This window comes from Tachysurus vachellii, chromosome 18 (genome assembly GCF_030014155.1).
Source record: "Tachysurus vachellii isolate PV-2020 chromosome 18, HZAU_Pvac_v1, whole genome shotgun sequence".
Taxonomy (NCBI): domain Eukaryota; kingdom Metazoa; phylum Chordata; class Actinopteri; order Siluriformes; family Bagridae; genus Tachysurus; species Tachysurus vachellii.
In genome coordinates this window covers 16,627,734-16,653,965 of record NC_083477.1, presented here as the reverse complement: position 1 = coordinate 16,653,965, position 26,232 = coordinate 16,627,734, and the positions used below count along the sequence as shown (strand labels likewise).

The following is a 26,232-nucleotide window of genomic DNA, read 5'->3' as shown; positions in this document are numbered from 1 at the left end:
TTTTACACAAACGGTGAATGACTTGAGTGAATGATAACTACAGTATGAGTCTCTTCACGGAAGTGAACAAAATGATTTGTTTACTCAAAAGATTTGTTCAGAAACACTGATTCATTCATGATCGAAACACTGCTACCAGAAATTTCTCATGAGGTTTGGACAGATTCCAGAACTCTGCTGTAATAGTTTGAGACCAAATGCATTGTGATAACGGAGTCCAATCTTGAATCTCCAAAACTCCCACCATTGCTGGCATTTAATCTGTTCACTATATTTACATTTCAGTAACTCATAAACTCTTCCAAGCAATCAAAGACACTCTCTCTGGTTTCTCTCTTATGGCTGATGAGTGTTTAGTCTGATCTGGTTGGCATTCAGCTCACATGAATGTCAGCTTTATAAAGCTCACTTTATAAAGACACCAAGGACAAACAGATGGATGGACAGAGATGAGAAAGGTAGAGTGAGAGAAAAGAGAGTCATGGTTGGAGGGAAAGAGCAAAAGAGTGAAGGAGAAGTGAAAGTCATTCATCTATCTGAATTTAATGGATTTAATTGATAATAAAATAGATAGAGAGCAGGGATGTTAAAATACTGTAAGCTGTGTTTCTATAAAATCTAATCATTCACTCTCCAAGAGGCTATGGCTTTTTTTTTTTTTGTGATTCTGCTCATTTAAAAAATGACCGTGTCTTGCAGGTAATTCATACGTGGTTTATAGGAACCCAGATGACATGTTTGATACTCAAATCATCAAACTTCAAGACATGAATACTGGAAACATCTACATTGGTATGAATTTTGTATTAGTGTCAATTATAGACTAATGTGCCCTGTTCTGTGGGGTCTTGAGTCCACTCCTAAGGGCTGCTTTTATCCCATTACTCTTTACTAATGCAAGCCCAGTGTGCTCTCTCAGATTGTCTCATGCTGTCTGACAGAGCTGCTTACAATGTTTGTACTAATCTGTTTCCTGTGCATTTTGACATTCAGGTTACTCGGTAGGGAAAGACAAAGCAATCTTAAGCAAAGATGAGGACACTGTTGTGGCAGGGGCACCAAGATATAACAGTAAGGGCTCGGTGGTGCTAATGAAGGTCATTACGGCTAAGGATGGCAGTAAAGAGCTGAAGGACTTGAACGTAACGCTGGAGGGCGAACAGGTGGGCTCGTACTTTGGAAACAGCATCGCTATCATCGACATCAATAACGATGGGTAAGACCAGACGTGATTGCTTGTTTATGCGCTGTCAGCTAAAAGCTCTTTGTCAGTTTAGGCCAAGTTCACGTATGCAGGAAATAGCGTTATGAATATATTTTACATGATGTGTACATGATTAATATGTCCCAGGACCTACTCTTTTGCTACACACTCGCCAAACAGTTCACGAAAATTTAAGTATACAGCCAATTGATTGACACATTATATCTTATAATAATATGAAATTACGTGGTGTACCATTGTAATCTGAGAATATTTTACTAGCACTATGCTATAACATTATAGTTAATAGCAGAGCACAGATTCCCTAAGCAACTGCTCCCATTTTGTGTCATTAAAGTGTTATACATTCCTTAAAGCGCTCCTTTGTAACGTGATACAATTTGTAATATTATACATTGTTCAGTTTTATACAGTATATCGGTTATTTCTCATGAATGACGATATAACAGCATGTTCTTTCATGTGTGCAGATGGAAGGATCTGATTGTTGGAGCGCCGTTTTATTTTAACCGCAGGAGTGAGGAGGGTGGTGCAGTGTATGTGTTCATGAATGAAAATGGCTCATTCAAACCCAAAACAAATCTAATGTTCACCGGACCGAGCGACTCGGGTTTTGGCATGGCTGTGTCTTCCATCGGTGATGTCAACCAGGATGGTTTCCTAGGTAACATGTTCAACTTTTTCATTAAACACAGACCCCAGTTACACTATTCAATTAAACCACAGTCTATTTTCAGGCAACTGTTTTTTTTTCTTTTTGCTGTGGTCATAAAAGTAAAACGCCTGCATTGATGTGTATGAAACAGTACTTACAGGATTATAACATTTCAAATCTTCTGATGCAAAGATTTATTTCACCTTTGGTCCAAATTTCTTCCATTTACTAAATAAACTCATTGCCAAGACAGACGTTTATTGTAATCTGAGTCAATCCGACACAACATCACACAAATAATTCATAAACATCTAACAAAACAACCTAAAATTGCTCACAATTCCCAGTTTCCAATAAAACCATATGTAAATGTTAGCTGGATTTGTAATGATATTTCAGCCTTACTCTCTAACATCTGTCCTTGACCTTGCCTGTTTTCTCATTTATACCTTCATATGCCCACAAGCTATTTCCTGAAAATCAACTATGGGTAATATGTTATCATCTGTCTCTAAGAAAATGCCAGAGTGCCTAGAACCAGGAATGTAAACAAGACGAGCTGAATTTAATGGATCTTTCCGGAACATTCCTTTTCATAATGAATTAACTTTAGCTCCAGTTCAGTTCTGCACTAATGCTCACGAATATTCAGAATAAACATGTAACGGGAAAAAGAGAAAATAAGAGACAATGTTCAACATGTTTTAATGGGAAAGACCCATTTTTAGTTCCCTTTTTAGATAAAAATGTTTGAACTGAGACTCACTACAGGACAGTGCAGACTCCTAATGTAATCTGAAGGCCTTAGTGTGTTGACAATTTCCTGGCATTGCATCCGGTGTTCTGTTGCCCCCTGGTGGTAATTGAGATGTATTAATAGTGTTATATGTCCCTGGTTTAGATTTTGCCGTCGGAGCACCGTTTCACGGCTCAGGCAGAGTCTGTGTGTGGATGGGGGGAAAAGACGGAGTTTCGCCCAAACCAAATCAGGTAAGAATAGTGAAACTGCTCATTAGTGTGCAGTCTAAACTTTATATGTCGTACACATGACACATGATGGTTTGAGGATTTATGTGTGTATATGTATATAACTGTACATTCATTGCTTACACTAGTTTACATTCGTCTATGTATATTATCTGTACATACACTGTATATTTCTTGGTTATTGTTGTACCTATAATGTACATAATACACACATTTGCACAACATATATAATTCTATGTTTTTTTTTAGACATATTGTACTTTGTCTATACAAAATCAAGCCACATGGGTTGCAAGCCAGTGATTTCTGTGCCGGTCCCAAGCCCAGATAAATTTAGAGGGTTGCGTCAGGAAGGTACGGTGGCCGGGAAGTGCAAAACAAATTAACAAATCCGAAAACACGTTAAAAAATCCGAAAACACAGTAACAAATCCAAAAACAAATTAACAAATCAGAAAACACATTAACAAATCAGAAAACACATTAACAAATCAGAAAACACATTAACAAATCAGAAAACACATTAACAAATCCAAAAACAAATTAACAAATCCCAAAACACATTAACAAATCCCAAAACAAATTAACAAATCCCAAAACAAATTAACAAATCCCAAAACAAATTATTAAGGGTATCTGGCATAAAATGTGCCAAATTTAAACATGTAAATCATCAGTGTGAATCCCATAAAGGATCGGTCGAGGCCCGGGTTAACAACGATCGGCACTGTCAATCTACAGGGTGAAAATTGGGCTACTGAATAGGGACTCTTAACATAGGTATTATTCATTCATTCATTCATTTTCTACCGCTTATCCGAACTACCTCGGGTCACGGGGAGCCTGTGCCTATCTCAGGCGTTAAGGCATTAAGGCAGGATACACCCTGGACGGAGTGCCAATCCATCGCAGGGCACACACACACACTCTCATTCACTCATGCAATCACACACTACGGGCAATTTTCCAGAGATGCCAATCAACCTACCATGCATGTATTTGGACCGGGGCAGGAAACCGGAGTACCAGGAGGAAACCCCCGAGGCACGGGGAGAACATGCAAACTCCACACACACAAGGTGGAGGCGGGAACCGAACCCTCAACCCTGGAGGTGTGAGGTGAACGTGCTAACCACTAAGCCACCGTGCCCCCACATAGGTATTATGACAGGGAAAAATAGAGAGCTGGTGGACATGATGGAGATTAGATAGGAAGGTGTTCAGTATACAATACTGTGTGTTCAGGAGACCAGGTGGAAGGGGAGCAATGTACGTAGTATTGGAGGGGGATACAAACTGTTTTATTGTGGTGTGGATAAGAAGAGAACTGGGGTCAGAATGATCCTGAAGAATGAGTTTGTGAGGAATATTTTAGATGGGAAAAGCGTGTCAGACAGGGTAATAAGTTTGAATTTAAAGATTGAAGGGGTGATGTTGAATGTCATCAGTGTTTACGCTCCACAAGTAGGCTGTGAGTTAGAAGAGAAGGAGAGATTCTGGAGTAAGTTAGATGAGGTGATAGAGAGTACTCCCAGATGGGAGAGAGTAGTGATTGGAACAGACTTTAACAGGCATGTTGGTGAGGGGAAAGAGAGGTGATGAGGAGGTGATGGGCAGGTTGGGTGTTAAGGAGGTTGGGTGTTGTTTCTTGGTAAACTTCAAGAATGGTTTCTTGGAAGCTTATTTTTGAAGTTTAATGTGTTAACACTTATTTCCAGAAGAGAGAGGAACATAGAATTACAAATAAGAGTGGAGGTAGGAGTACGCAAGTAGACTACATTCTAGGTAGGTGATGCAACTGAGATGGACTGGTGACTGCAAAGTGGTCGTAGGAGAGAGTGTAGCCAGACAGCATCGGATGGTGATGTGTAAGATGTAAGAAGGTAGTCAGTAAGAAGAGATAAAAAAGAAGTGGTAGAAGTTGAAAAGGGAAGAATGCTGTGGGGAATTCAGACAGAATTAGTGATTATTAGTAATTATTAGTGAGACAGAGAGATGGGGTGGATGTATAACAGATAATGGTGGTTAAAGATAGAGATGGAAAGGCGGTAACAGTCGAGAAGAGTGTGCAGAGAAGACGAAAGGAGTGTTTTGAGGAGCCGATGAATGAGAAAAACGAGAGGAAAAGAATGGGGGGAAGAGATGAATATGGTTGAGCTGGAAAAGTAAAGATTGGAAAGGATGAGGCGAGGAAGGATCTGAGGCGAATCAGGAGTGGAAAGGCTGTTGGTCCAGATGACATACCTGTAGAGGTGTGGAAGTGTCTAGGAGAGACAGAAGTGGAGTTTCTATCTAGATTATTCAACAAGAATGGAGTGTTCTAGAACAAGGGTGATGTGCAGAGTTGTAGTAGCTACAGAGGTATAAAGTTGATGAGCCACATAATAAAGCTTTGGGAAAGAGTAATGTAAGCTTGGCTAAGAAAGGACGTGGATATCTGTGAGCAGCAGTATGGCTTCATGCCCAGAAAGAGCACGACTGATGCAATTTTTGCTCTGAGATTGTTAATGGAGAAGTACAGCGATGGTCAGAAGGATCTGCACTGCGCCTTTGTGGATTTAGAGAAAGCATATGACAGGGTGTCCAGAGAGGAGCTATGGTACTATGTGAGGATTTCAGAAGTGGCAGAGAAGTACATCAGAGTAGTTCAGGATATGTATGAGAGGAGTATGACAGCAATGAGATGTTCCTCTGTGAACAGACAGAGGAGTTCAACGTGGAGGTGGGGATACATCAAGGATCAACTTTGAGTCCTTTCTTGTTTGCTATTTTGATGGACAGGTTGACAGATGAAGTCAGACAGGAATGTCCACGGACAATGATGTGCGTGGATGACATTGTGATCTGTAGTGAGAGTAGAGAGCAGGTGGAGGAACACCTGGAAAGGTGGAGGTCTGCACTGGAAAGAAGAGGAATGAAAGCCAGTCGTAGTAAGACAGAATATATGTGTTTTAACGAGAGGGAGGGAAGCGAGGTTAGAGGGGGCTGAGGTCAAAAATGTGCAGGAGTTTAAGTATTTGGGGTCAAACGTACAGTGTGACAGGGAGTGTGGAAAATAGGTGAAGAGGCGATTGCAGGCAGGTTGGGGTGGATGGATAAAAGAGTCAGTAGTGAGAGCAGCTCTGCTGTATGAGTTAGAGACTTTAGCGGTGAGAAAAAGACATGAGGCAGAGATGGAGGTATCAGAGGTGAGGATGCTGAGGTTCTCTTTAGGAGTGACGATGATGGACAGGATTAGGAACGAGCACATCTGAGGGACAGGGACAAGGTCAGAGAGGCTAGATTGAGATGGTTTGGACATGTACAGAGGAGGGAGATGGTTATATTGGTAAAAGGATGTTGGAGATGGAGCTGCCAGGTAAGAGGTCAAGAAGAAGACCAAAGAGGAGATATATGGTTGTGTTAAAAGATGACATGAATTGAATTGGTGCAAGAGTAGAGGATGCCAAGGATAGAGTTAGGTGGAGACAGATGATTCGCTCTGGCGACCCCTAACAAGAAAAGCAAAAAAGAAAAATTTGTCTAACTGTAATGGATCACTTCTGGCTAATTTTTTTGGGTGGTGGACTGTTGGTTTTGTTTGTGTAACAGCAGTGTTGCTAGGTTTTTGTGTACATTTATTGGCTACAGCCTTGTGTAGTGTAATCCACTGAATAGAAAGTGTAAGTTTATCAACGATAGATTTACCTGTAGCTAAACATGATGTTTGTGTACAAATGTTTGGTAAATATGTGTTCAGGTGATTGAGGGGAAGGATGTAAGTAACGGTGGCTTCAAGACGTTCGGTTACTCCATCAGCGGTGGACTGGATGTGGACAGTAATAACTATCCTGATGTTGTTGTCGGCTCTCTGGACGATCGAGTGGCTTTATTAAGGTCAGTATGGTTTTCTTCTTCAGGTAATATTGTGTGCTAAAGTTGCTCACAGTCTCAAGCGCTGATTTGATACAACCCGGTATAAAGTGATCTAACTTGTTGGATAAATTGTAATGGAATTGTAAAGTTTATTTTACTTTTGTTAACTAATCAGGTGTCGAAAAAATGAAAACATTCCGAAGGGAGGTTTGGCGTTGTATAAAATTCACGAGTTTATCATGCATCATATCATACGAGAGACGAAGGAAAAGCATTGTGCGCTCTTTGCCATGGATAACGTGTGCTCTATAGTCTCCATTCCATTTGGTAGTCACTTGATTACTTGCATAATCGTCTCTGGCCAAGCCTACACGTAGTCACCAATGGTTGTTGTTGCTCCTGACACTAGAAGTCATTGAAAAAGAATATGATCTCTGGGCGCTTAGTAGGTACGATTCACATGTGTATGTGTAAACATAGCATTAGCGTAGGATTGCTTGAAAAAATTTTGAATAACTGCATAAATGGTATCAGACACTAGAAATAGGAAATAATTTGTAAATAAGGAATTCAAAAGGTGTTTAAATTACGACGTTAGTGCAAATTAAAAAACAGTAGTGTAGTTTTGATTATGTGAAAAATGATGTGCCGTTTATCATGAATATAAATACATAAATTCATGGTAGTAATAAATCTGGTACACCAAGACAATTTTGATAGACCTTTATTATTTCTATATTCTGGTAAATTTGTCTTCTACTGAAAATGTAATACCTGCCCTTTGGTTATAGTAATTAGCCTGTTAAGTCTTAGTACATCATGTTATGGTTGCTAAATTAATCTATTAACATAGACACCACCATGTATGATTTTTCTTTGTTTGATTGTTTGTTTTTTTTTATCTCTTTTTCTCATTTGCACACATTTGTCATTCACAGCTGTCCTCATGCTGCCTTTGTAATGAGATAGATTTGCCAGGAATGCCTACAGTTTTCACTTCTACCCCAACAATCTGTGTTTCTTTATTTCGTGGGTTTGTTTCTATCTGTATGAATGCGGGCATTTTCCCTGTCTCAACAGAGCTCGTCCTGTCATTCACGTGAAAAAGACTTTGACTGTGACGCCCTCGATCGTCGACCCAAATAACTGCGAGTCCTGGTACGCCTTTATAAAAGCACTCGGATGTTGCGTTCCATACACGATCACTTGAGGGAAATTCCCATTGGATATTTGTACTGTCCAGTGATCAGATAGATGCCAAATAAAAGGAAAACGTATTATTAAAATATTAATCGCTGATAGGAATCTCTAAAAAGTACAATTCATATATATATTCATTTGAAATTCATCATAAATGTGGTGAAAGAATTTTTCTGCATATTTCATTTTGAATCTAAATCCAGATGAGAAGCTAAAATAGAATCTGAACCTGAACTGAAATGGTATCATGGATCTAAATCATAACCTAATTCATATATCAGTGAATATTAATGCTTGTTTAATGTGTATATAAAATGTGTGTGTGTGTGTTGCAGCATTAAGGTGGAGGTGTGTTTCTCTTACACACTCAGTACAGGAAAGCCAAATTTTAAAGAGGACATTAGTGAGTAAACCTGTTCTATAAACTGTTCATTAAAAGTCAACAGATGAAACAACTTCATACCACAAATTACAGGAAGGTATAAATATCTTAATAGAAGCAATGAAAAGCATCAGATTAAGATCATTAACAGTGTGCAACTTGTAAAAGTGGTTTTGATAGACATTTATGATCAAAAATTTGTATCTGAATACGAATCATTTAAATCAGAAACCGATTCACGATCTGAATCAGGAGTCTAAATCTAGATCTGAAACAGAAGAAGAATTTTCTATACCATTCAGAGGATTTTTGTTTAACTTGAATAGAAAAGATATATTAGATATTATCAAATATAATAAAATATTATGTTCATGTTCTGTTTTTTTTTTCATTCTGTCTAAAAAATTAAGTGACCATATTTTAATGGATGACTAAATAAATTCCATTTATCAACTGTAGGTCAATGTGAACTAAATGAGATATAAATAAATTATACTAATTGTTTTATATATATATATATATATATATATATATATATATATATATATATATATATATATATATATATATTTAAGTTATGTATAGAGAAGCAGAACATGTTGAGTTATAATGGCAGACTCATGGACTGTGTATTGGGTTTGTTTTGCTTGTTACAGTTATGAAGTACACATTGGAGGCTGACGTGTTGCACCACACGTCCCAAACCCGTGTCCGCTTTGCTGCCAACAACAAAGACGTGTACACCGGGTTTATATCAATGACGAAACAGCATTGTGAGGCGCAGACACTTGAAGTTATAGTAAGAACAATGTATTTTTATTGCGATTTGTTGAACGACAAAGTGGGGTTTGTGTTTGTACGTGCATGCATAAACATTTTTTATGTAAACATGAAGACCACAGAAAGCGTGCACAAGCATGAAGAAGCATGCAGATATACATGACATGACACGACTAGGACTAGTACTATGACAGAACATGACGAAGATCCTACACAGCAAAATATTTATTATTCCGCTGAATTAAGTTCAAGCCCTGAAAACAGCTTTTAGACTTAAGTAAACTATTTATGATACACACACCTCCCTCGCTGCTCATTAGTGCATCTTTCCGTGTGAAAAAGCAAAAGGAACACATGCTTTATTGTTTTATTTATTCCCTGACTTACGTTAATGATGAAATAACCAAAAGAATCTGGAAATTCCTAAGAGAAAAGGCTTTTCTGTACTAAATTATATGTCTTTGTATTTATTTATCATCAATATTATTGGTAGTGACCACAGAAGCCTGTAAGAAATAAAGTCTTTTGCATTTGATTGGTAGAAATTCATGCGTGATAAGGTGACCCCAGTAGTGTTCTCCCTGAACGCATCGATCTTCGAGCCTGAGACTTCTAATGGTCAGCAGAAGGAGCTTCAGAACCTAAATTTGTTTCCCGTTCTGAGTCAAGGACGATCGCTCACCGACAAAGCCGAGGTGACTCATCCACTACGCAGTACTACACATCTTCCATACACACCATTTTCTGTTTAGTTTTCTCCTTACCCTGTATGTCTGTCTCTTTGTCTATCTGTCTGTCAGGTTAACTTTCAGAAAGAGTGTGGAGCTGATAATAAGTGTGAAAGTAACCTGCAGATCAGTGCCACATTTGCCAAATTCCCACAAGACGTCCTCCCTGTGTAACAGCTCCATCAACACTTCATTAACAATTACAAGCACACAGAACTACAATAATAACAACATTATTAACAGATCAGTAAATACGTGTTTATTTTACTAATATACACAATTCCGTTTTGTGTGTGTGTGTGTTTGTGTGTGTGTGTGTAGTCAGGATGGTCACCAAGTCCTGCAATATGACTCCAGCATCAAGAAACTGCTTTTACTTGTTAACGTGACAAACTTTCCATCTCCTGGGCGATTGGCTGAAGATGCCCATAACACCGAGTTGAACGTCTCCATTTCGTCATCACTCAGATACTCTGCCGTCAGATCCGAGGTGTGGAACAATTCTAAGAAATATTTTTGACAAAAACAAGAAGGTGGAGCATCAGTCAACAATTTATTTGACCAATCCTAGTTATTTATTTATTTATTTATTTTTGGCTCAAACCTTGCACACGAGAAAATAACAAGAGTGTGTAGAATTTTTAAATGAATTGTATAGATTTGTCTATACTGTATACCAGTGTTACTCATCGCGCGGCTCGCGAGCCTCCTGCGGCTCGCCAAGCTTTAATATGCGTAAATAATGTGCGTAAATAATGTAAATAATACGATGATATGATCATGTGGTTAAAATTTATTTTTCATTTAAATAACATTAAAAACAATCAGGGAAGCATAGAAAAACGAATGTGCTCTATTACAAATAATAATATATATTTATATATATTATTTGACTCGTCACTGACTCACTGCGTTCTGCGCAATAGCCAGTTTTTGGCAGCCTGCCAGAAGCTAGTTTGCGTTTCATGCTAGTTAACAACTTGTGTTTACTGTACACACATGGACTAAAAAATGGATCGATTTCTTAACAAACAATCCCGCGCACAAAATGAACAGCAACAAAGCAATGTGACAGTGACAAAAGAGGTAACTGATGGGGAGCATGCATCATCCGCAACTCCAGTAATTATTGTATTGCAATATTGTACATCGTATTTAAGCAGATAAGCTATTTAAGACTGAATAACTTGGCATACTTTGCGGTGAAAGTGGCTCTCCTATTGACTTTGTCCTATCAGTGTGGCTCACATGAAAAAAATAGTGAAGACCATTGCTGTATACCATCTCTTTTTCTGTCTCACTCTCTCCATTCTGTCTTTTCCACAGATGTCTTCAGTAAACTGTGCTCCTAAAGACAGTTTCATCCTGTGTGAGTTGGGAAACCCGTTAGCCACTAATCAGATGGTACAGTACAGTGTGACCTCACACGTTCACATACAATACATTGATCCTTAATGCAATAACAGTCACTGTAATTAAGTTCAATCTCCTTAATAACTCCATCCTCTGTCTGGTGTTTAACGATGAAGCGTAACGGTCAGTCATGTGTGTGGCAGGTCGTCTTTGCGATCATCTTCGAGACGACGTTCATCTCGCTCGACAGTCAAGAGATCACTTCAACGCTACAGCTTTCTACGTGAGTGTGTGTGAGTGAGAGAGAGAGAGAAAGAGAGAGAGACATAGCTAGCTAATTCCAAAGAATGTTGTGGGTTTGAATCCCAAGTCCACCAAGCTGCCACAGCTGGGCCCCTGTGCAAGGCCTTTAATGCTCAATTGTATAAAATGACAAAAATGTTAGTTGCTCTGGATAATTACCGTGTTGTTGTCCTGTGTCCAGGCTGAGTATACAGGATGACTTAATGCCGCTGACCAAAGTGCTGCTAGTGGACTATACTCTACAGACCTCATTTCAAGTGTAAGTCACAGAACACTTAACATTATCAGACAGCACTTCCCACTAATGTAATAAACACTCAGCAAAAAAAAAAAAAAGTAAGTTCACATTGTTCCTCTTAACCTAAATGTAATCGATCAGGTAGGGCAGCACAAAATGATGATCCTGCATAATACTGCTATTGTGATGTATTAATAAGTGTCCCAGTAAACCTGATATATATATCATACGGTGCTTTTATGTATTTATTCTTAGAAGATTCGTTAACGTACTCCTACTGGAAGTTGTTGATTGTATGTTAATTGTTTGTTAATATTTTTACACTGTATTCTGTCCTGCTATATCTGTACGGCCAAATGTTTGTGGACACTGCACCGACCTTCACACCCATATTGTGGTTCCTTCAGAAACCTTTAATACAAATTGCAAAGGATGACTTAGAGAAGTTTACAGTTTTCCTTCATTGGAACTAAGGCGTCAAAAATTAGGCCTGAATTTGACCTTTTTTTAATATATCAATAATCAGGAAGATTCATTTTGTAAAATGAACACTAGCCCCATGGGCGCATGCTCAAATCAATAGTGTAGAGTTACATGTATTCCAGAGGTGTCCAGGTTTATCCAGAAAGGGCCAGTGTGGGTAAAAGCTTTGATTCCAATCAAGCAGAAACTCATGGTAATTTAAAAGTAAAGATTAACTGATTAAACAAGTGGAATGTAAGTTATTGGAATTAAAACCCCTGCACTCACATTCATTTGAAGAACACTGACATCTGCTTTTAAAACTATACAGTCAGTGTCAGACCAGACTGTGCACCTTATACAAGTACAATGTGTACAGTCAGACCAGACTGTACACCTTATACAAGTACAATAGTGTACCCATTTTTAGTATGGTGTTCCTAACAAAGTGACCGAGTGTAAAAAAAAAAAATTAAACTTAAATTTATACAATTTATAAATTTACATTTCATTACGGATCCTGAAATCGAAACCAGTGATTGTCTGTATATTGAAAGCTTGAGTGTGTGTGTGTGTGTGTGTGTATACAGGATTCCTTCCCGAGTACAGACGGAGTTCAGTGGCCATGTTATCGGTGAATCAGCTATAAAGAACACCGGTGAAATCGGGAGTCCAGTGGAGTTCAAATTTGTGGTGAGATACAGTATAAACTTCCTTAATCGGTAATCCCTGTGATTCATTTTAGTTTATTAGTTACAGCTGATGATATTAAATGCGATAGCTAAAGTGTAATATCCAGCAATATCTGAAACAGGGCTATTCAATTAGTTTGTCATGGGGGCCAGTTCATGAAAAGCTTCCCGAACGAGGTTCCAGAGAGATCTGGCTTGCAGTGTGAGTGATGACACAACAACAATTTAGAAGCGCATATGTTGTATTTTTGCACCATAAGACACCCAAGTAAGCCTTTTCCCCTACATTTAAACATGCTCGTGTTGTATTTTAAAACTGCATAACAACATCTGGGCATTGTAAGACGCCCAAGTAGACTTTTTCTATATTCGAATTGTTAAATCAGAGAGCCATATCGCACAAATTTAACTCATTTAACTGAGACTTAAGTGCACATAAAAAAGTTCACAATCGGGGAAATAATATTGTTTCATGGTACTTTTTGTCTAAATTATTTTTTTTTAAACTACAACAGCCATCTCAATAATTGGCAGACATTTATGCTGCCTTCTGATAAGAGAAATGACATTTCACCAGAGCAGTGATGTAGTGGTACAGTGATGTAGGTGCTGGGCTGTGAGGGATGTGTGATTACTTGTTTTAATGTCATTCATGTGTGAGAATCAAGAAAAAAAGTTCTCATCTGTCATTGTCCTGTCAGTCATCGCGTTTCACAGGAGAGGCTACTCGCGCCACTTGACTCCTTCTCTGTGCTGCGACTGCGGCTCATGCTTAATGGAACAGAGGCACTTCATAACTGTAGGGTCCGTTGTCCAACTGAACTAAATTTATTCTAGAAATTTTTTTTTCACACTAGGCTATGAAGGGCCAGAATAAATGAGCTTGCAGGCTGCCAATTGAATAACCCAGATCTAAAATGTAATCTGTCAATAGCTTGATGGTGAAACTGTATTATATCATAATGTCTCATCATTGGTTAAAGATAGAAAGGCAGCTGCATTTGTGATTTCATTTTTTTTTTTATTGTTTCCAGTCTGTAACGCAGTAACGGGGCATTTCCTTTAACCACCCAACCAAGCTTCATTCAAATATAAGAACGTGTTGAGAATTCTGCCATTTGCCCTTTTGTGTAATTCACAGTTTATACAATGTGTTTGTCATTTTTTTTTTACTTTTAGGTTCTGATCCAAAAATCAAAACTTGGTTGCTTAAATTTTTTGTTTAAATATATGAACATTAGTAGTAAAGCCAGTGGCCCTTGGCCCTCTCCTTTAACCTTATACACCATAATTCACCATATTGTCTTTGTCTTATTCATGGAACTTCTTTTTAGATACCAATACTTCTTCTTCTACAGCTTCTTGTTGGTTGGCTTTGCCCCTGGATGTAGACTTTATTTTAGTCTCTAATATATAAGAAATTAGAATTTTGTGCAATGTGACCATATAAAAACAAATCTGCTAGGGAGAATGAATAAATCAAAATGTTATGCATATAAACAACAGCTGACGGTTGAGTATATCTCTAAGGACCTCATTTGTGAACAGTTGGACGAGAGCGGGGGCTTTGAACAGACCATAGGGCATCACCTGATAGTCGTAGTAGCCTTGGGTAGCTATGAAAGCTGCCTTCATTTATTCCTGTCTTGAGTTATTTAGTCAAGTGTTGCTGCTTGCATGCTCTAAAGTTTCAGGTATTAGTTCCATTTAACTGTTACTGGATTAAAACTATGAACTATGGTAATTTATGTATCTTATGGTATCTTTCCTTTTGCCTCAGCTTAAAGAAAGGCTCTCTTTAGTCTTGTGCGTTCAAGAAGTTTAACTTTTTGGAAATGCTCTTGCAAATGAACGGGAAATAGCTCAATGGTTGAATCCTCAAAATCCCATTATATATGGATTATGTTCATATGGGGTCCATGACATCAAAAGGCTCTCTGAATGCAGAATGATGACTACTTTGTACAACACATGTCTCCTGAACAGCAGGATAGACAGACAGACAAAATATTTCAGCCTCTCTATCTGTTTTTTAAGACCAAGACAGGTAGATGATGATAATCGATAGATTATACATGTTATGCGTCCAATCAAATAAATGACTTGGCTTGTATGACCCTGGTATATGGAATGTGGTAGCCTAGTGGTTAAGGTGTTGGACTACTGATAGGAAGGTTGTGAGTTTAAATCCCAGGTCTACCAAGCTGCCATTGATGAGCCCCTGACCGATGCCTCAAATGCTCACTTGTATAAAATATAAGTCCCTCTAAAAAAAGAGCGTCTGCCGTAACCGTCTCTCTGACTGCCTTTTGGTTTGCATGCAGGTGAATATAGATACGCCAATCAGAGGTAACCACGTATTCTACGTGGATTTTAATTGGCCGACAGAGGTGGCAAATGGAAAGTGGCTCTTGTACGTGGAGGAAATTACAATGACAGGAACATCAGAGCTGCTGTGTGTCCCACCGGGAGATATTGTCAACCCACGAAAGTACCAGGTGAGACATGGATTATGTCTGTAACATAGACAGATTGAAGGACTTTAGTGTTTAAGATGTGCTGCATATATTTTTTATTTCCACCACCTTAAGATGTCATTTGATTTAATTTACATCCTCCATGTTTTTTTCCTCTTTATTTCAATCCAATTTACGTCAATTATTGTTCTTTTCTTGGCACTAAAATTTCACTCGTTTACTTAAATGTCAGGTCAGAATTGGTAGGACATTCTAATGCCATGGACTACCACAGATATGTTTTACATCAGCTCACCTCCAACAGTAGGCATTTAAGAAGTCGGACTCCGCAGTGAGATGCAAGAATCAGCAGTTCATCAGTAATCGGTTCACTAATTTCATGATGAATTTAGTTTGTGGAATTTGTATTTCTACCCAGTTGCCATAATAAGGCAATAAAAAAATATCGCTTGCTACTGGACAACTCCAGTAGCTAGAGGTATGTTTAGCTAGGTAGAGTTAGCAAGCTAGCGTATTATTGGTAGCGCATGTAGCTTCATGGAAAATTTTCAACCTTAAATTTTTTTAGCTAGCTTTGGCAATAGGTGACGGACGATTCATCCTAGTCTCATTAAAAGCTAGCCCAGTCACGGTAGCTTTAAAGTCAGTCATGTTGCTCTTCCACATAGTAATTACTAGAGATTACTGTCAGTCTGGTGTTTTTGTTTTTTTTTTCTTTTGGTAGCATTTTCCTTTCTCACAGCCTTGAATCTCCGTTACTGTGAAATTAATCCACGCAGTGAAAGTGGACACAACACAGACCCACATTAATAACAACAGACAGATAGATGAGATTCTTTGAGCGTTTTTAATTTTCTGTAGATGCTTCTAGGATTTGATTGCCTGTTGTACTGTGTATGATTAATGAGTATCGGTCATATTCTGACCTGTCTGCATTGTCTTTTAAATTACTATGCATTCTGTGTTGTTATTTATTTATTTATTTATTTATTTATTTTTGGTTCCAGAGCTTGTGTAGAAATCACGGCTACATGCTTGTTATAATTTGCTACATTCCTGACTGATAGCAGACCTCGCATCTCAGGGCCAGAATGACTTTTCACCACAACATAACGTTAGGAATTGAATCTCTGAACAGGAAGACCAGGACGTGTAGGCTTTTCCAATATCTGTGTCGGGTTAATATGAATGAACACCTTTTATTCTGCGTACATCGATGTCACCTTTTCCACTCAAACTGCTTTTAATCAACTTTTGGCTTCCTTTTATATAACTGACTAAAACCTCGTCCTTTTTTTGTGATTGTGTGTTAGGTGCTGAAGCAGACGAGCAGTCGGAGGAAGAGAGATGAAAATTATGTGGCTCACTTAGAAGCTCTGTCCGCTCTGAACCTGAAGGGTGCACGCAGGAAAACTGACCATCTGGTCAGAACACACACACACACACACACACACACAGAGCTAACACCTGTATTGGGCAGTTACTAGGCAACATTATGAGGACCTCTGTCATTTTCTGTATTAACATAGCAGCTATGACAAATTCAGAGAGAATAATGGTGTAGAGAGGCTGTGTTAGTGTGATTTAAATGTGAATGATGATGTGAGACTGATACTGATGTGAGTTTTTTTCTCTTCCTGCAGAATTGTACATCAGGCACAGCAAAATGCACAACCTTCAGCTGCTATTTACACAACATGACGACAACGGCGACGGTGACGGTGCGGTCCCGACTGTGGAACAGCACCATGTTGGAGGTCTCACAAACACACCTGCTTACACCACCTACATTATACTATACTGTGCTCTATTATATAACGAAACGCTGGTGACGTGACTTGTAACCTACTTATTCTTTCTAAAGTACTCTCGGCTGTGTTCTAATACACTGCGTCACTCCATAACACTTAGTGCTAGAGTATGTTACTAGACTGTATATTAGGATTCTTAACTCTGTAGTACAATAGAATACTCCTAACCCTATTTTAATATCGTCGCTGTCGGGCGGAAACCTCGTATGTCCAAATTTGGTCAATTTCATATTTTTTCACATATTGATGCTATTGGTCAGTCCCCACGTGGGTCTTTTATTTTTACAAGTTATTAACCAATCTAAAGTCTTGAAAATAGCTTGAGCGCAAATCTCATAACTCCATTGGACACTTCAACTGTCCACCTCTTCCTCACTCCGCGGGAGAGCTTCGCGGCATATTTCTCCTTAATAAGAGTCGGAAAAAATCAACATGTCTTCTGAGGTAAATGTCTTCAAAACACTGGGCTCAAAGAAAAAAAATTCTTGACCCCCGCTAGTTCTGGTGCTCGTCTGAGGACAGGAATTTAGCGCAAGACAATCCACTGCAACGCGGACTAAACCCTGTGCACTGCAGATAAGGTACGGCGTTTTTTTTAATTTCCTGAAAAATAACGGTTTTGGAGATACGAGGATTCCGCCTGACAGCGACGATATACTAGACTATATTATAGGGCGCTTAGTGGCTAGCATAGGTCTATAGGTCTCTATCCTTTGTGCATGGTCTCTCCCTGCTTTGTCTTTTTTTGGCAAGGTTCTCTATTTTCCTCCTCCAATAAAAAGACGTGTGGTAGGCTGACCGTAGTGTCTGAGTGTGTGTGCAATGGGTGGGCAGCATGTCTAGGGAAGTCCCCTGACTTATGTTCTGGTTCCCTTGAGATTCCAGTTTCTCTTTAACCCTGTGTAGGACAAAAGCTACAGAAAATGGATGGATAATATATATATATATTATATATATCTTAACACTCTAATAGAGGAAAAACGTACATTTTTCCCCACACTCAGTCAGTGTAGGGGATTGAACCCCAATCCTCTGAGCCACAACTGACCTTCGATAGAGATATACTATACATGATAATCACTTATTAGGTTCAACACTACTGTATAATATACTTTATTAAATGTTATATTTTTTGGAACTATATTTAGTATTATATTTTGTAATTTATTTATGTATATAAATATTGACACCCACATTGCTAATAATCATCGACTGATGATTAATTAAGCTGTGTTGTGTGTATGTCTGTGTGTGTGTGTGTGTGTGAGCAGGATTACAACAAAGCGTCACTGGTTTTCATTAGCGGCGAAGCAACACTTAAACTGAAGACAGACAGAACAATGATCCATCTGGATAATAAAGCCAATAATGTCACGGTGCGTGCTTTTAAATCTCTGCATTTCCATTTGAAATGAACTCACATGTGTAACACTGTAACACTGATAACGAGCAGTGGCCTAAATGAAACCCTCCCCACTTTACGTGTCCAGTTCTCCGTGGAGGTGACGCCTGCCATCCAGGATGAGGTCGAGTACAAAGTTCCCCAGTGGATCATTATCGTCTCTGCGTTGGCTGGAGTGCTTCTGCTCGCCCTTATCGTCGTGCTCCTGTGGAAGGTATGTGCTCTAATGTGGAAAATGTTCACAATAATCTTCAGCAGTGGCACTTGATTACCCGGTTGCTGTTTATTGAAGAGATGTTGTATATTTACTGGAGGCTCCAGAACGAATTGCTTTATTAGAAGGTAATGGACAGCAATTGCAGAACCATATTGTTGTCCTGGAATTTTGCCGAATGTGAAGGATGACGGTATTAAAGAGGAACGTTCGGTTTTTATCTGTCTCATTTTTGATCATGTTTGAGTTGACATTTGACAACATCATCTGTTGACATTTATTCAACCCCCTTTCTTTCCTCAGTGCGGGTTTTTCCGGAGAGCGAACACTAGAGAGATTTATGAGGCCAAGTCACAGAAGGCTGAGATGAGGACACAACCATCTGAGAAAGACAGACTAACAGAGGATGAATGATGAACATGCAGACTAGATTACTGTATTACTGGGTAAAAAAAAAAGAAAAAAATCTCCTCCTGCAAAATATAGCGTACTTCTCTAATCTGCTGCTTTCTTTTCCCGTTCTTACACACTTTCTTATTCTGGATGCAGCAGCATACTACTATACTATAAACCTTTAGTATAGTAGTATGTGCAAAGTAAAGTGCCGTGTCTGTCTTCATTACCATAACAACTGAGCCACCGCTTGTTGCTTTGAGTCAAACCACCAAATTATCGAATTATTGAGCGCAATAGTTACTAGCCTTTGGGTACGACCACAGAGACTGAATCAGCGCCATTGTTTATTACACACACGCCTATTCCCTCCTCTTGTCTGCACAGTGTGGCTGTTATGCTTTGTCCAAACGTTACATAGGACAAGTTACCTGTATCCAATGTCTGTTTGCACAGCTGGTTGGTCGATTTTCTAGACGATCCATTCAATGTTTAGTTTAGTTCTCTGCGGATCGTTATTAGACTACTATGCTAGTTTTTCAGTAGTGTACAAAGCACCACCTTTAAACACTGTAAACAATCAGGAATTGCAAACACATGGTGCATCCCAAATCCCATACTTGCACTATTCTGTTGTAACGCCATTTTGTTGTATAAATAGTAGGAGTGTATTTTCACTGAAAGATGAAATGCACTTGTTGAACTAAAAGAGTAAAGAAGTGTGAATTGTTAGACACAATTATGCACTCAACACACCCGGATTTGCTAACACAGTGGAAGGGGTCGGGGCTACTACTAAAAGATACGATGCGCCAGACGATTTATTTTCGCATTACACACTTTTAACATCATTTTCAAAAGACTGGGAAAAAGGCTTCTACGCTAGCTACATACGTTAGTACTACATAGTGCATAGTGTGAGTGCTTACTCGTTTGGGACGCACCACAGGGACTAAAGAAGGAGATGTTTTTTTTTTAAACATCAAACACAAAACAATAATACAATCTATCATAAAAGCAAGATATAGTTTAAAAATTAAAGACTTATGATGATATATTAATGATACTGAAATATAGCTTCATTTATAGCCTCTTCACTTTCTTTGTAGTTTTCTCTCTCTCTCTCTCTCGGTCACTTTTCAAGCTGCTTCTAAATCACTCACTGCTTCTGTTTGCTGCTTAAACAGTGGATCAGTTTTCCTTAATCATATTACTTCTTCCAGTAGCCATTCCAACATTTTTTCACTGCACTCAATGAAGTGAACCATGTGGAAATGAATGTATAACAAGCAAAAAAGCTGAACACTTTCCGCCACCTATGCTTGTAGCTTCACCGTGGTATTAATTCTTGACGTTTCTCTTGCCCATTCTACTCCGTAGAAGTAGATACAATAGTAAATCCTCCACAGAGCATTAAACCTGCTGATGATGTGATTCCTGTCTTTAATGAGCCATGAATAATGTGAGGAAAGTGTATTTGATTCACTTTTCAGTCTATTTGCACAGATCACTATTTGCCCACAATGAAAAATGAATCATGATGTTAAAAAAAATCCTTTCACGAGGAGTTGGAGAAAAAAATTAAGAAGTGAAATGTATATGTTCAGATTTCAAATGGACTTACATGGGCCGTAAACTGAACATTCATCTTCTACCGCTTATCCGAACTACCTCGGGTCACGGGGAGCCTGTGCCTATCTCAGGTGTCATTGGGCATCAAGGCAGGATACACCCTGGACACAGTGCCAACCCATCACAGGGCACACACACACTCATTCATTCACTCACTCACGCAATCACACACTAGGGACAATTTTCCAGAGATGCCAATCAACCTACCATGCATGTCTTTAGACTGGGGGAGGAAACCGGAGTACCCGGAGGAAACCCCAGAGGCACGTGGAGAACATGCAAACTCCACACACACAAGGTGGAGGCGGGAATCGAACCCCGACCCTGGAGGTGTGAGGTGAACGTGCTAACCACTAAGCCACCGTGCCCCCGTAAACTGAACAGTTAACATTTATTAAATTATTAAAACCAGCATGATAGTGGTAGAAATACTGAGATCGTTCTTGCTGTAGTGTCCTAACTGACATGTGGAAATGTGCCAGTGGACTCGACTTCTTTTTCTAACTGTAAAAAAAAAAGAAAGAAAGAAAAAAAATCACATACCTTATAGTAAACAGTCGTATTGTATTTTCTTACGCTTTACAAGTTTGGTCACGTCAGATTTTTTTTTTTCTTTCTCTGCTTTATCACTGTGACCTTATCAGAAAAAGAGCCTTTAGCATCAAATATATAAAGAAGCATGAATATATGGGACTTCTGAAAGAACGTATGTGCATGTGGGGACCTTTCATGGGGCATCTCTAGAGGCAGGACAATTTGTCAGAGCACTAGGCAGTAGACAGCGAATGTTCACCTGAGCTGTGTATATAAACAGTGCAAGAAACTTATATCTTACACTTGCCCATTTTTCCTGCTTCCAACACATAAACTTTGAGAACTGATTGTTAAATTGCTGCCTAATATATCAGACCCTTTGATTGACAGGTGCCATGGTAACAAGATATTCAGCATATAGTGGTTTTATCAAATTATATATCTGACAAAACAAACATTGAATTAAATGAAAGAAATTAAATGCCAAATGTAAACATACCATGATGAGTGCTGATAATTTTAATAAGTGAGGCGGATTAAGTCTACTTTCTTGTTGTGTAAGTAGCAGTGTAGTTTCCACTCCTGAGGTTGCCAGAAACACCCATGACAAGCACTTCAATTCGTTCAAACCTGGGGATAGAAAATACAGACCGAGAAAGGAAATAGCATTTTTTCAAGCTGATAGACAATTAAAAAAAGGACCAAAATGATATTGTATGACTGAGTAGATCAGTATTAGCTTTTCAGCTTCCCGTTGGTCATTTTAATATCAACGGCTATGTGTAGTTTTTTGTAGCTTTATTTAAATAGTGATTTATATTATTATACTATAGTACTATAGTATAGAGTCATGAACCGATGATGATTTGGTATCACAGGATGGGAAAATGATTCCCAGTGTTTCCATGCTCACGACGGTCATCGTTTACTTTCTGATTTGCTTCAAGGTGAAGCCGACTTTATTGCACTGCTCACTTGTCCTTGCCCGTGGCCATATCTTCAACTCCCAGTGAACAATAAAAAACATCTAAACTGGCCTCTTCTCCTCAACAAACACGTCATCATCGAGGGCATCACATTGATGATGTTATCACAGATAGAAAACGATTAAGTGTTCAGCTCTATAACAAAAGCTGGTTTTAAATCAGACTAAATCACATAGCATCCTTTTGATTTCTTATGACAGGTGGATTAGACCTAACACACTTAACACTCTTTTTCTTTCTGTGTGTGTGTGTGTGTGTGTGTGTGTGTGTGTAGTGCGGGTTTTTCAGGCGGGCGCTTTATTTCCGGACCATGCCCAAATACCATGGAGTGAAGATGTGTAGGGAGCAGCGCTTCCTAATTGAGGATATGAGCAAAAAAAAGCACTGGATTACAAACTGGAGTACCACACCACAGTGACTCCACACACACACACACACACACACACACACACACACACACACACACACGCACTATGTATATTTTGAGATGACATCTTCACACAGTATTACTTGATCCAATGAGCGACACAACCACTAAACACAACATAACATTGTGCAAACTACATGACTAGATACACGCTTCATTTGATCTGTTTGGTTGATTGATTTAGTGTCATGAACAGCTTATAGCGTATGACAAAACATTAGCTGCAGGAGGGTAATGTGTGTACCAAATCACTTCTTTCCTCAGTGTAACAAAAATGTATTTTGGTATCACAACACACTGAAGATTTGAAGGCACGATTGGTTAGATAATAATAATAATAATAATAATAATAATAATAATAATAATAATAATAATAATGAGGATAGCTATATGGTTTCTGTTCGATTTGTACATTTTAAAATGTATTTTACATTATGCATAAATCAGGCATGCAGTTTGCACAATGCTGAAGCGCTGACTATAAGCTTCAGTGCATCTAACGTTATGAATAAATGGCTGGTGACTCAGGAGGCTGTGCATTCACACCCCAGCTGATGCGAGTTCTGTCTTACTGTATGAGTGTTGACGTGTGTGTGGGTGTGTGAGAAAAAAATAAATAACATCCTTGCAGTCCCTGATGGACATTATGAGCTCTGCGTTCGCTTATAGGGCCCTATTCAGAGCTGAGTACAGTTATACGTGTTCATAGCTCGTGCACCTGCTGAAGTCAGTTTTCTGGCCTCTTAAACACGTGTATTTCACGCTTCTGAGGTTACCAGAAATGCCCAAATCAAGCATTTTGAAAAAAATGCACAAAAAAAAGATTAGTATATTATTGTAAGAATGAGAAGACAGGATGCAGGAAGTCCTGTATTTTCTGTATTTAATTATCTGCTAATTTTAATTGGGTTTAACAGTATGGCCATGTTTTATTAAAAACATAATCAGCTAGAGCAGGGTGAAAAGGGGGATTAAAAAAAATTTAAAGTGTATTTAAAAAATTAGCACTTGATCCAGTCTATCCTGTTATTTTTAGATTATTAAATTATAATATGAGTGTGTGTGCATTTTATTCTATATTTTAACAAACAAATAAATAAATAAATAAAATAGTGATTTTATGCTTAGAGCTCATTCATAATGTAATCGATAAAAATATGGTCCTCAAAATACACAATGTCCAAGATGTCTTCCATGAAAAAGGAAGAGTTCACGCACTTAAAGACAAAAACATTATTCATTATTTCATAGGAATTATATAGTATCATATTTATTTTAACCTAGGGCTCTAATGGCATTTCAATGTTGTTGTTTTTTGTGTGTGTTTTGTGACGTTTTTTTTTTAACAGCCAGATGAACTCCGTAAATTTAGAACTGCACATAACCCAGACACGTGTTAAATAAATTCTCACCTGTGTGTTTAGCTCAGCACTGAATACGGCCCATATGTTGCAAACGTCACATACAGTGACATCTCCTTATCTTTGAGTGTATAATGTTGGATGATGTTTTGTTTTTATTTTGTCTTAACTAAATCATTTTCTTTGAGAATTGTTTATGTCCAAAAAGTAGTAGTGGTAATGGTGTGCTTGTCGATGTCCTGTCACAATCGCAATAAGAGGATGAATGTTATATTGTTCTGACGCTATCCCACTCCAACGATAACTACGTGGATAATACGCTTACTATAGTTAATGTGGTGCATCTCAGTTGGCCCTCAGTATATCACATACCCTGGCTTACCGATAACCCAATTTCTTGTGACATTTTTATTTTTTTCCCTATAGAGTCATGGTGCTTCAAACAGGATCGTAGGTTAGCTAGTGGATTTTTTTTAAATCACTAATCACCTAAAAGTGTTTTTTTTTTTTTTTTTTTTTTTTTTTATCTTTCCGTTAATTTGAGTTTTTTAGGGAGCGAGTTCACGTTCCAGTACACAGGTAGAATTTTTACAATTGAGACACCTGCGGCTTCCTGACAATGCCCTGACTAGGGAGCTGAATGAGATTACAAACCCCTAAAAAAAAGTACCAGCTTGCTAGCATGCTAGAACGCTAGCACAAATAATAATCCAAGGTGTAATGGGCTTGTGTTGGTGTCAGACAGGCAAACTAATGCGTTATCATGCTAACTAATTGGCCTGCTAATAGAAGAGTACCCAGTAGCTGCACTGCTGAGTGTCTGGCATTCAAAACAGCTGCTGTGTGAAGTGAATATTATTATGTGAGCTAGCCAAGTTCCTAAGTAGCTCGCTTGCTAAAGTGCTACAGCGTTAATTAGCAGGTGGACAAGGGCGAATAAAAGCAAATATTGGAACGGAGCCCAGATTTGTCTGTGATGTGCCATATTCCAGCTATATTTCATGTCTGAAAAACTTTTAACCCTTTATTTTTTTTGGAGGATTTAATTGCCTTAACTTTAATTTGTCGTGTCTGAAATGTCTTTGCCTGTTTTTGTATAGTCTAACAGCAATCGTACAGAATGTGTGCTATATTCACTGCCAAAAAAACGATGTTGTAACTATGACCTTTTTTCTGTAAAAATGGACTTTACTGTATGATCTATGTTGGTAAATATCCTGAAATCAGCAAATCACTCTTCTATTTGACCTAAGTAGGAAGAAAAATCTGTGTTTTGTATTATGAGTTATTTTTATATTTAAGATCTTTTGTAAATGACATAAGTCTTTTTTTTTTTTTGCATTTGTGAAGTTTGGATGATTGCCTTCATTTGAATAACTTTCTACTTTCACCTTTTTGTGTGTTTGAATATTTTACATTAAAAAAGTGAATGAATTATTATTATTATTGTTATTATTTTGTTTATCTATGTGTAAAAGGTATCTGAATAAATACAAAAAATTCTATTTTTTTTTATAAAAGAAAATATATAAATGATATATGTGATAGAGGTTTGCTATGATTAGATAGCTAACTGTGTGTGTGTGTGTGTGTACACATTTAACAGAGCAAGCTAGTCATAGCAAACCTCTGGATCTGAATACTAGCAGTATTAAGCACATTAGTACTCAAGGCACTCCACGTTGAGCTCACTGATGTCAGAATCACAGAAACATTAAACCTAAGAGCAAGGCAAACTAACTTAGTTAGCATGTTAATTCACTTATTTGCCAACAGGCTAAAGAGCAAAGTATCAGGTATGCTGAATGTCTAGCATGCTAAGCAGCTGTGAAGTGAATAGCATGCTGTATAAACCAGCTTGCTAAGTGTAGCGCTAAGTAGAGTATTAATATATTAATGGACCACTAGCATTGGAACCCTGTACAGTTCATGACACTGTTACAATATAATATTATATTATTATAACATGTCTATGGTGCCACATTTAGCCACAATCACAGGGGCATGAAATGTTTTACTTGTCAGTTTCCAAGTAGTTTTTATAATTTCTAACACAATATTTAAAACTTTAATGTGTGTTTTTTTTGTCTTTTCATTCAAGCTCATTATAGTGTAGCATCATGTTGCTTAGGTAAA

General features: G+C 38.2%; 1 protein-coding gene across 1 annotated transcript in view; it reads left to right on the top strand.

The window, feature by feature from the left end:
- The window catches only part of itga3a (integrin, alpha 3a), a 45,665-nt gene extending 20,126 nt beyond the window's left edge, over positions 1-25,539 (top strand). Inside the window, exons 5-26 of the mRNA XM_060891963.1 lie at positions 700-792; positions 994-1,216; positions 1,696-1,889; positions 2,782-2,870; positions 6,606-6,742; positions 7,802-7,879; positions 8,257-8,324; positions 8,960-9,102; positions 9,626-9,778; positions 9,884-9,981; positions 10,133-10,301; positions 11,138-11,215; positions 11,368-11,447; positions 11,649-11,726; positions 12,758-12,860; positions 15,184-15,357; positions 16,650-16,760; positions 16,980-17,093; positions 18,419-18,523; positions 18,638-18,763; positions 19,067-19,209; positions 22,583-25,539. Coding sequence (XP_060747946.1) covers positions 700-792; positions 994-1,216; positions 1,696-1,889; positions 2,782-2,870; positions 6,606-6,742; positions 7,802-7,879; positions 8,257-8,324; positions 8,960-9,102; positions 9,626-9,778; positions 9,884-9,981; positions 10,133-10,301; positions 11,138-11,215; positions 11,368-11,447; positions 11,649-11,726; positions 12,758-12,860; positions 15,184-15,357; positions 16,650-16,760; positions 16,980-17,093; positions 18,419-18,523; positions 18,638-18,763; positions 19,067-19,177 — 2,525 coding nt within the window. The 3' untranslated portion in view covers positions 19,178-19,209; positions 22,583-25,539. The remainder of the gene's footprint in view (positions 1-699; positions 793-993; positions 1,217-1,695; positions 1,890-2,781; positions 2,871-6,605; positions 6,743-7,801; positions 7,880-8,256; positions 8,325-8,959; positions 9,103-9,625; positions 9,779-9,883; positions 9,982-10,132; positions 10,302-11,137; positions 11,216-11,367; positions 11,448-11,648; positions 11,727-12,757; positions 12,861-15,183; positions 15,358-16,649; positions 16,761-16,979; positions 17,094-18,418; positions 18,524-18,637; positions 18,764-19,066; positions 19,210-22,582) is intronic.
- The last annotated feature ends 693 nt before the right edge of the window (positions 25,540-26,232 follow it).